The 10,424-nt window shown below is 36.1% G+C and overlaps 1 protein-coding gene across 1 annotated transcript; it reads left to right on the forward strand.

The window, feature by feature from the left end:
• The first annotated feature begins 4,614 nt into the window (after positions 1 to 4,614).
• LOC103949083 (reticulon-like protein B21) lies at positions 4,615 to 10,198 on the forward strand. Its single transcript, XM_048584336.1, is given in 10 exon segments — positions 4,615 to 6,114; positions 6,116 to 6,374; positions 6,577 to 6,639; positions 6,771 to 6,873; positions 6,975 to 7,049; positions 7,153 to 7,297; positions 7,392 to 7,461; positions 8,428 to 8,493; positions 9,556 to 9,678; positions 9,808 to 10,198. Coding segments are annotated over 10 exon segments (2,136 nt in total). The 5' UTR covers positions 4,615 to 5,058; the 3' UTR covers positions 9,984 to 10,198.
• Positions 10,199 to 10,424: the final 226 nt, after the last annotated feature.

Genomic DNA, 10,424 nt, shown 5'->3' on the forward strand with positions numbered 1-10,424 from the left:
CATGAAAAGGTTGATGTTCTACTATAGAATCAACTGGCAATATAAGTAGTAGTTCAATTAGCTTATAAGCACATGTAATGTAAGATTCTTTTTTTTTTCTGACGTAGAATTGATATTCTCGACATGATAGAGGTCCAAGGCAATACTTTAGTAGGGAACTTGTGCGACGTTAGATTGCAGCAGTTTCTTTCATTAGTATAAATAAATGGAGGAATTTTGTGATAGTTCCTTCAGTTTTCTTAAAATTTTGTATGTTTAATTTACACTTTTGAAATGTGTGTTGGACTAGTTGGTCGAGCTTTCCGCCCTCTTGCATGGTCGTACTCAAGTTTGAATCCCTCTGCACTCACTGTAATCATTCTTAATATTTTAGTTTCCCTTTTAATACCAAGAAACAATGGGGTGACCTATCTGATTTGTGTTCGATCCACCAATATTAAACTAACACTAGTTTGTTGGAGTTGGTCGCTGCTGTTTTGTATAATCATACTTAAAACGAATTTTATCAAACTCTGGGCTCTTAGCATAGCTCATGAAACGACTACAATTACGTCACTAACTAATTATTTGTGGACAATATAATACTCTAACTAAGATGAAATTTCGAGTCATTTGCCGAGCAATTGAAGTAATTATATAATGATATGTGATGTTCCATCTTATGTTTCAGACACATTGAAATCTCTTGAGATTTCTCTCGTCGTGAATAATGATGTGAGATTCGTTATAACTTCTAATAGCTAAAGCATCAGTGTGGATTGCGACATTTGATTCATAACTTCAATAAGCTAACCACTTTATGTTTTTTTTTTTCTTCTCATTTCTGTTGGTCACTTTCTGGTTTAAGGATTGAACCAATATACCTACTATACTACAAAGAGTGATATGACTTGGTTCTCACGTTTTTCTGACATTAAGTTTTATCATTGCAACGAAAATGAAAGCAACAAAGTTTTACGAGAGTAACTACCTACTAATATTTGTGTTTCGATTGCACTAAAAAACTACAACACTCGCTCATAAAAACAACTAGTGCGACATCCTCAATCATTTATGAAATTTAAACTCAAAACTAGTAGTCAAAATGTAGGTATGGCAGAGAGAGTCTTGATCAACAAAATGAGACCATTGTGGACCAAAAATACTTGTCCGGTCAAAACTACGTAGTATAAAAATAAAAATGTAGATATTGTATCCGTCGTTGGCACGTGCGGTTTTAGCTGTACCATCCCCGACAGCATGTCTTGTGAGGTGTGTGTGTGGTGTCCGAGCAAATCACGTGCCCGCAACGTTACAAAGATGCAGGGGATTGATTCCTTCTTCTCTTTCAATCCCAATATTTACATTTTGTTTTTCCATTTTTTAACTATATTTTTTTCTGTGCCACCAAATCCCCGTAGACTGCAACGACGTCCATCCCCTTGAGATAAGATTTTTATCAGATCATTTTTGTGAAGATATTGGAAAATTTTTAATTATATTCTTTCATTGTATATCGTGTGATAAAAATTATTTTAAATTATATTATTTAAAATTGTACATAATTATTATCTGACGAAAACTGACCGTATGATGTACGACGAACGAACATGATTAAAGAATCTTCGGGATCCTCACAAAGAGGATCCAGTGAGGATCCTATCTCCATCTCCCTCCTCTCCAACTATTTAAATACATGTGTTTTCACAAATTACTGTTCACAAAACAAAGTCGATTATTAACATTCAAAATTAGCAAGCCAACGAGTTTGTAATTCAGTTAATTATTTGAATTTTCGAGTTTAATTTTTCTCTTGTCACTTAGTTGCACAACATTTGAATTTTTGAGTTCAATTTATCCTCTTTTACCGCAATTGGTTAAAATATTCGTCATTGCATCTAAAATCTCGAGTTTGATTTTCCGCTCCTTGCACGACACAGAAAGTCCTGAATTCAACTCTCCCCTCTTGTACTTTTACCGAATTAAAAATAATAATAAAATAGGAAATTAAATGGGTGTGTGTCGGTGGTCTTTTTTATCCTTTTTCTCATCCCTTGTCTTTGTCTTTGGACCCGGCGGTGGCGGGTGAGAGTTTGTTGGGAACATTACGTGTCGCGCCCTGAGTGCAGCATTACGTATCATTTGGACTCACACGCCGATTCCTAAAATTGTGGTGGGCCCACGACGAAAATGATAAATGTTATTTCCTACCCGACCCCAGTAATCAAATGAATTAACTAAAATTTAATTAGTTATTATTTTTTTTAATGAAGTTTTTTTTTTTTTTTTTTTTTCTGTCAAATTTAATGAAGTTAATTAGTTATTCTTCAATATATATATATGATTAGGATAAACTGACGTATTTATTTAAAATAAATGCTAATGAGATTCTCTTAAAATTGGATCTCTATGACATTCCGCCGTCTTATTTTATAGCACAATTCTCAGGATAACATATTAAAATATATTGCTAAATACATAAGATGACAGATATTCCATAAAGAGTCTCCTTTGCATTTATCCTATTTAAAAAGTTATGAGTTAAGCTGAGCCTAACAGCATGGGCTTGTAATTAAGTAGGGCATTAAGATGATTGATGGAAGTGGAGTCCGACCCAGATGGGTAAAAGTGTTAGAAATATATTCACAAACCATGTCACTTAGTACTATGGTTTAGTGATATTTCTCTTAAGTGAGAGGTCTTAGGTTCGATTCTAGCCAAAGGCGAATTTAAATCATGTTATTGCTAGTCCATTGTGAGGCTAGCCAACCCCTTCTTCTTAGTGTATAAAATATCGTTTGTTAAAAAAATATATATAAATTAAGAAAAAAAAACGAGTATGAAATTAAAATAATCTTTTAATTATAATTTTTTCAGGTATTGGATTTAATTACAAACAATTCATTTAGATGTTTTGTGCTTTTGTTGTTGTTGGATTCCATATGAGCATCAATCAGTCAGAAGCCAAATATCATTGGATGGCCTTGTCCTTTCAAATTATTATTAGTTATTATTTTAGATAAAAATTAATTTGCATATCCCTTGTTGTCTTGTCATTACCTCTGCCAAAGTGGAATCAAGATTCTAAATCCATGTAGCACTTTAATTAAGTTCCCACCAAATATACAATTATGGTAAATGTGGCTTAAGCAATAATAATAAAGCATTATGTATTACTTTTTCTATATTCATGTAGTGGGTCAACTGATTAGGTTTTTTAGGTAGCTAACACCCTTAATTATGGCCATTATAAATAGTAAATACTGCACAATGTTGGTTTACATTGATTACAATGTGAATCTATTTTTTTTTTTTTTTTTGTCAAACGATACATTTTGTTAGATTAAATGTTAGATTTTCAAACTCACATCGTTATGCAATGACTCAACTCTTTCTACCACTGTGGTAAATGGCACTTGAGTGAAACTGTTTTATTCTCAATGCAAATCAATGTAGAATATCGTTTGTAATAAAAAAAAACTGAACTCAAATAACGACAAAATACATGTAATTTACGTGTTTAAGAACATTTTATATCGCATTTAAAGTTTTGTTTTCGTATTCTCCGTCTTCAACATCACTTGATAGTCGTACCACAGATGACATCGTCCTTGCAACTGACAATGTATGAAGCTTCCTCACTTTAGCATCCCCTTTTGCCCTATTTTATCCGAATTAAGAGGAAAAAGAAGAAAATTAAAAGAGAAAAAAAAAACAGAATGCGCCATAATTTACTAGGCACAAATAAACATCATCATCTACAACACAGCACAAAAGCAAAAGAAAAGTTTTAAAGTTTCTGCCACTTTTTCGGCATTGTATGTGTCATGTGTGGAGGAGCTTGGCCAAATTATAGAGAGTAACTACAAATTATACGATCATATAAATATCGTAACGTTTCATGCTAATAATATAATTTTATTCAAAAAAATATAAAACTTTAGACATATGAATATATTACGAAGGTAGATTCTTTGCCCTTCCACTTCCTTTGCCATTCTGTTTTATGTGGTCACAGTTAAGACATTTCAACATTTTATATTGTTTTTTATTAAGATAATAAGACAAAAAAAATAGTAATATAAAAAATTGATAAGACTTAACCGTGATCACACAAACAAGAGGAGACAAAAAGTGGAAGGGCAGATAATCTGCCTCCATATATTACTAGCACCATATTATAGGCTTTGATGATTGCATAAAACTATTGCCACCACCATATGCTTCCAAAGTCCACCTCCATCTCTCTCTCTCTCTCTCTCTCTCTAAGATTAGGATGTAGGGAGCAAGAGTCACCATTTGCATGTGAGTGTTGTGAGAGCAATGACTTTTGGTTGCCTCGGTCACAGTGTCCATAGAGATCCTCCAATCCAATACAGAAAAGCTACCTAATCAGGCTTTAATAAGGGAATCAAACACTCCCCCGAAAAAGGAACAAAAGAAATTATCCTTAACACAACCCCTAATCATTCATCCCCACCAATTTTTATCCCTCGCCTTTTCACTTTACATATCACTCTCACCACATTCAACTCCCTACAATTACCACGTTTACGGTATTTTAAATCGATCACGCACTGTCATTTTAAAAAGTTTAAACATATAACGGTGTACATAAAATCATAACATCATCACTATTTTATTTTTGACACGAAAACTTTTTGTGTTAGATTATCAGTGTCAGTGAATTATCCGGCCCATAAAATAGTGGCATCCAGTTTTTTGTGACTAGGTCGGACAGTTCATTTGATCCTGACGAAGACGACAGATCTGGGTAAATTTCTTTGCACATTCATACGTTATTAATCTAGGAAACAAGAAAAGGAAAACAAACAGAGAAAGAAGAAAAAGGAGGAATCCGGTGGGTCAGTGACCAGCGCCTTACAAGATACGACTAATTAACAGCAAAATCTAGTACTCGGTGCGTTTGCTGTCTCAATTGCTTCCCAAAGGCATAGAGATCCAAATGCCTCACGCCCCACCAACCGCCATTTCTTCTGCTTAAAGCTTTCCATGGCCCATTTTACTACTCATCATTGCTAGCTAAAAGCACAGGATTAATTACCGAGATAAAAGGCAATGGACGTGGGAAGAAGGAAGAGCAGTGTGGTTGCAGGCTCAGTGTGGGAGAGCAGAATGAAGGTTGATCAAGTTAAAGGCGGGGTTAAGGTCTTCAATGGCGATCAGGACAATTCCGAGGAGACTAGTACTAATGGGGTTACTGCCGCAACTCGCGCGAGGTTGAAGAGAGCTCCAGCTGGCGGAGGCAGTGCGGCGAGTTCTGGCAAGAGAAAGACCTGGAAATCTGAGACGTTTGAAGGTTTGGAGAAGAACCCAAATCAGATTTCGAAAGGGAAAACAGAGTCCGTGAAGAATTCGGATGAACAGTGCAAGGAGCTGAGCGCATCTGCTGATGCAATCAGGAAGAGCCCAGCTCAGCTGAGGAGGCTTAGATCTGAGGGAACCAAAGAGATTGGTGTTTCTGCTGAGAAAAATGAGAGAAGCCCAATTGGGAGTAGGAAGCCGAGACGTGAATTACTGAAAAGTTCTAGTGATTTGGGTGAGGGAACTGAGAGGAATTCGATTCAGCTGAGGAAGGTGAAATCGGAGTCGAGCAGGGGAAATGATGACGCTTCAGGGAGTGCAATTCAATCGGAAAAGGCGAAATTGGAGCTGAATAAGGCCTCCGATGAATCTGATAAGGAAATCGAATCGGTTGAATCGGAGTCGAGCAGGGGAATTGATGACGCTTCAGGGAGTGCAGTTCAATCGGAAAAGGCGAAATCGGAGCTGAATAAGGCCTCCGATGAATCTGATAAGGAAATCGAATCGGTTGATGTGTCTGTTAAGGAGATTGAGGAGAACCCAGTTGAGAATTCTGAGATTGGAGACGATGGATCTGATGAGAATTGCAAGGAGTTCGGTGTGTGTGAAGAAATGGTCGTGAAATCGAGCGGTGGGAGCAATGCCGCTGTGCTCAAATCTGATGATGATCGTAATGCGACTGAGGACAATGACGGAGATGACGGCGGAGATGAATCCGAGGAGGAGGTGGACGAGGAAATTGAGGTTGAAATCGAAAAGAAGAGTGTTGACATCAAGGAAGTCAATGCAGCACCAGAAGAGAAACCAACAGCACCAGTGAGAGAAACCAGCGGCCAAGATTGTGAAAGAAGGAGAGAAGGTGGTGAAAGTCAATGAGGTGAAGAAGCCGGCCGGACCGGTCAGAACTGGGTCCGGTCCGGCGCTTCTCCAACTTGAGCGCAGAGAAGTGAAAAAGCTTCTTCAGAAGCCGCCGGAATCCATTTCCTTGAACTTGAAGAAATCACCACCTCCTGTTATAAAACGGGCAACCGTTTTTTCAAGGGTCCCCAAACATAATTACCCTCATGTAAGTTTCTTGATTTCTTTTGAATTCTACATCTCATATTTCTCGATTTATGCTTGTCATCCTTCCGCATTAATCTTCTCTGTATCGTTCCAATTTATCATTCTTTCTTGAGAGAACTCTCAATTTTTATATTGCTATTTTAGTGATTTGGGTTTTGTTGGGATTGCTTCTTGGTACTAATCTTGACCTTTTTTTTTATCAATTAGTTTCAGCTTCAAATGAGCGCCACAGCAAATTCCCAGAAACACACAGCAGACTGCAAAGTCTAGGTGAGTTTTAATTCCTAATTTATTTCTTACTCTACGGAGAAGGGATTCGAACTTTGATGTAATCGGGAGAGCATAGCGTACCTAACCAACCGGCCTAATTCACGTTTATTTTCATCGTTTTATTTTCTCAGTGGATTTGATTATGTGGAAAGATATATCAAGATCAGTTTTTGTGTTTGGAATCGGAACATTTGTGATACTATCATCCTCCTACACAAAGGATATTAACATCAGGTCGGTTAAATCCTCAACAAAATAAATTAACAAAAAAAAATTAAATTCTGCATTTCCTTCCTCTAAATCTAATTAATCTTACTTAATCCTTATTCCTGCAGCTTTATTTCTGTAATATCCTATCTTGGGCTTCTTTATCTAGCTGCCATCTTCCTCTTTAAGTCCATTATTTGCAGGTAATTTACTTTTCACTTTTATACGCATGCTAAGATTTTTTTATTTTTTATTTTTTATTTTTTTACCACCCTTTTGGTTTAATTTGGAAAATTAATATTTCAGGGGAGTTTTAGAAGTAGATAATACAAATTATGTAGTGGGTGAGCAAGAAGCAATTTGGTTGCTAAAACTGGTTCTGCCTTACTTGAATGAGTTCCTGCTGAAGCTCAAAGCTTTGTTCTCTGGTGATCCTGCCACCACAATTAAGGTGCTTTTTATTTTTCTTCCTTCCCTTTATTTATTTGTTTATCTATTTTTATTTCGACGCAAAAGAATGGTGATATACATTGTATATTTTGCAGTTGGCAGTGCTGCTTTTCGTTTTGGCCAGGTGTGGCAGCTCCATTACCATTTGGACCATGTGCAAAGTGGGTAAGTCCCAATTTTTGTTCTCTCGTTATAAGTTGAGCTAGGTCAGTTAGTTAGGATAGTCATGTCGTTTTTTTGAACTTACGTTTAAATCTTTTTCCTCGCACATTAGAATAGTTTATAATATGTTAAAGGTGGGCTAGGTCAGTCGGTTTGGATAGTTCATGCCGCCCCTTTACGCTTACGTTCAAATCTTCCTCTTCACATATTAGAATAGATTAAAATATGAGAATTGTTATTGGTACTCTAAAAATTTTATTCTACACTTCAAACTTTTTATATTTTGAAAGAAAAATACACTTGTAAGGAGTATAGAATGAGATTTTTGGAGTGTTATTAACACTTTCCTAAAATATCACCTTATAGTGACAACAATGGATTAGCATGAAAACTCAGTTTTTTCTTAAGTTTACATTTTACAATTTGATCAATGGTAATGCTACTCACACATCTCTTTTTACTTTCTACAAACCGTTATTAATGTTGGTCAATTGATATTATTCAATTCATTTAATCCGACAGCTAAAAATTAAGATAAATGTGTAAGAAATAAAAATAGGTGTTTAGATAATCCACCCTTAAATCAAACGGAACACCAAAGTGAATGAACTAGGAGAAGGCTGTGTTCTGTTTTTACCGTCATTTTTGAATCCGGATTCTCTTTGTGAGGATCACAAGGGTTCGTGAATCGTGTTCGTTTATCGTACATCGTGCGGTCGAAAATTATTTTAAATATTTTTATCTAAAATTAAACATAAACAATACTTGACAAAAACTCGCACGATATATAATGAACGAACACGATTCATAAATCTCTAATATCCTTATCAAAAGAATCCGGAGAGCTGTTAGGTCATTTTCACCCCACAAGTGCAGCCAAAACAGAGAGACACGTGTGAAAAATTCTCTGAAAACTCAGACTTCTGATCGTTATTTTGACGCTGTGGACTTGGTTGTGCAACATCGCAGGCTTTTTCGGAGTTTTCACCGTACCCAAACTCTGCTCTTTGTATTCTGCCCAGATAACTGTCTACGGTAAATTTCTTTCAATACTCCAATTATTACCCTTGTGTTCCTTTTTGTCAACTTATTTTTACTCCATGCATATATTACTACGTCACGCACTTCTTCTACGATATTCGCACCGGCATTTTGATCCATCTCACATTGCATACACGCACATATTATGTCCAATAAATTTGTAGTAAACTTGGGACAAGTATGTAACCGGTTGTATATCCTTTTACGGCACGTCTAAAAATCTCCATCTATAAACTCACCTACCCTTTAAAATTGTAACGGATTTGTATCTGTTAGTTTGATGATGATGGTCCCCCACTCTCCCCAGCGTGGAATTGATTGGTCCCCACTCCCCCACGTTAATGAAAACGATATCCATTATGGTAAGGTCCCACACAATAGGTCTATGAATTAACATTATTGTAAGGTCCCATGAACGACTAAAAATTGAAGCAAATAATAGGCTTCAATCCTTATGGGCCCAACTGTGTTTGATTTATGTTCCAAGCCCAATGGGTCTGTTATAACTTTCGCTATATCTCTACTAATTAATAAAACACTCATTGTCAATCAAAATTTTATAAAATTACTAGTTTAATCCTCTAATTAAAACAGAACATGAATAAGAAATATGGGTTAGAAATGTAATTTCACACAACCAAATTTTGTTTTTTTTTTTTTTTCAAAGCCCTCACCTATATGTAATCATAACATATATCTAATTAAAAAAAAAAAAAAATCTTACCACTACACATTCTCTATCACTTTCTTCCTCTCTCCTTCTATTTCATAAACAAAAATAAAAATTTTATCACACACTTCGTGTGAGCCCATATGCTAGTTAATATTTAGATGAAGAAGTGATTTCCACACGTACTGACATACATATTTTTTCCATTGTAGTATCATAAATATGTTTCCAACTATAATTGTAAAGCATATGCGTGCTTGTTCCTTTTGACTCAAGTTTCGAATCTCCTTCTCTGAACGTATTTTCGGAAGATAACTATAATTTTAGAGAGCCTTCACAAGCTCAATATGTCGTAACAATGTATACTTTGGTATTGACGTTATCAGCTAAATTTTGGGTTCGGCGATTTCGGGATGCATGGGAGTCATGCACTCACAAGAAACCATTGACCATTGCCGTTTTTCTACTGGTTTGGAACCTCTCTTCTGTCGTCGCTCGAATTTGGGCAGGTATGTTAAACAAGTCCCAACGCTTCTACGCGTAGTGTCTATCATTTTTTCTAGTAATTGCAAAATCACAGTGGCTCTCCCTCTCCATTGTTTACGATATAATTATAAAACCGAGCAATGCTTTTGCAGCGTTTATATTGCTCGTGGCCTTCCGGTACTATCAGCAGAAATTGGTGGCGGAGGAGTGGGCGGAAGAATCAGATGATACCGCCGCAGGAGGAGGAGGAGCTCAGGAAACATGGGAACAAGAAGGAGGACAAAGACAAGGGCATGTGGATATTACCAAAGAAAAGAAAGGATTCTAGACTCTAGGGTTATACATATTATATACCATATCTTGTGCCCAAATCAAGTTTTTTAAGTCTGCTTTATTCTGGTTTACTGTAGATAGCTAAATATCTTTGATTAGGGACATTGTTTAATCCCAGTTTGTGACCAATAATTACTTCACTTAATGTACTTTGTAGCTCTTACGAATATATAAAGGAAAATAAATGAAAAGTTTGGTTTTCATCGACTACTCTTATCATCCATTGGTGTTATTGGTGGTGGACCTTGCGGTCGTCTCGTCATTAAGATTGCTAAATTTCTAAACACTCCTTATTTGTGTACTTTAGGGTTTTTTACTACTGGTTCATGGTTGGTGTGATAAGGGCTCGTGTTTAGAGTGTTCAAACGAGTAATCCTTTAAAAAATGGTCATGTGTGGATTTTGACAGATAAAAGGTAGAGATTGACGTAAAAGAT

The sequence above is a fragment of a genome, unplaced genomic scaffold (assembly GCF_019419815.1).
Source record: "Pyrus x bretschneideri cultivar Hongxiangsu unplaced genomic scaffold, Pyrus_bretschneideri_v1 Contig1, whole genome shotgun sequence".
In the NCBI taxonomy this organism is placed as follows: Eukaryota; Viridiplantae; Streptophyta; class Magnoliopsida; order Rosales; family Rosaceae; genus Pyrus; species Pyrus x bretschneideri.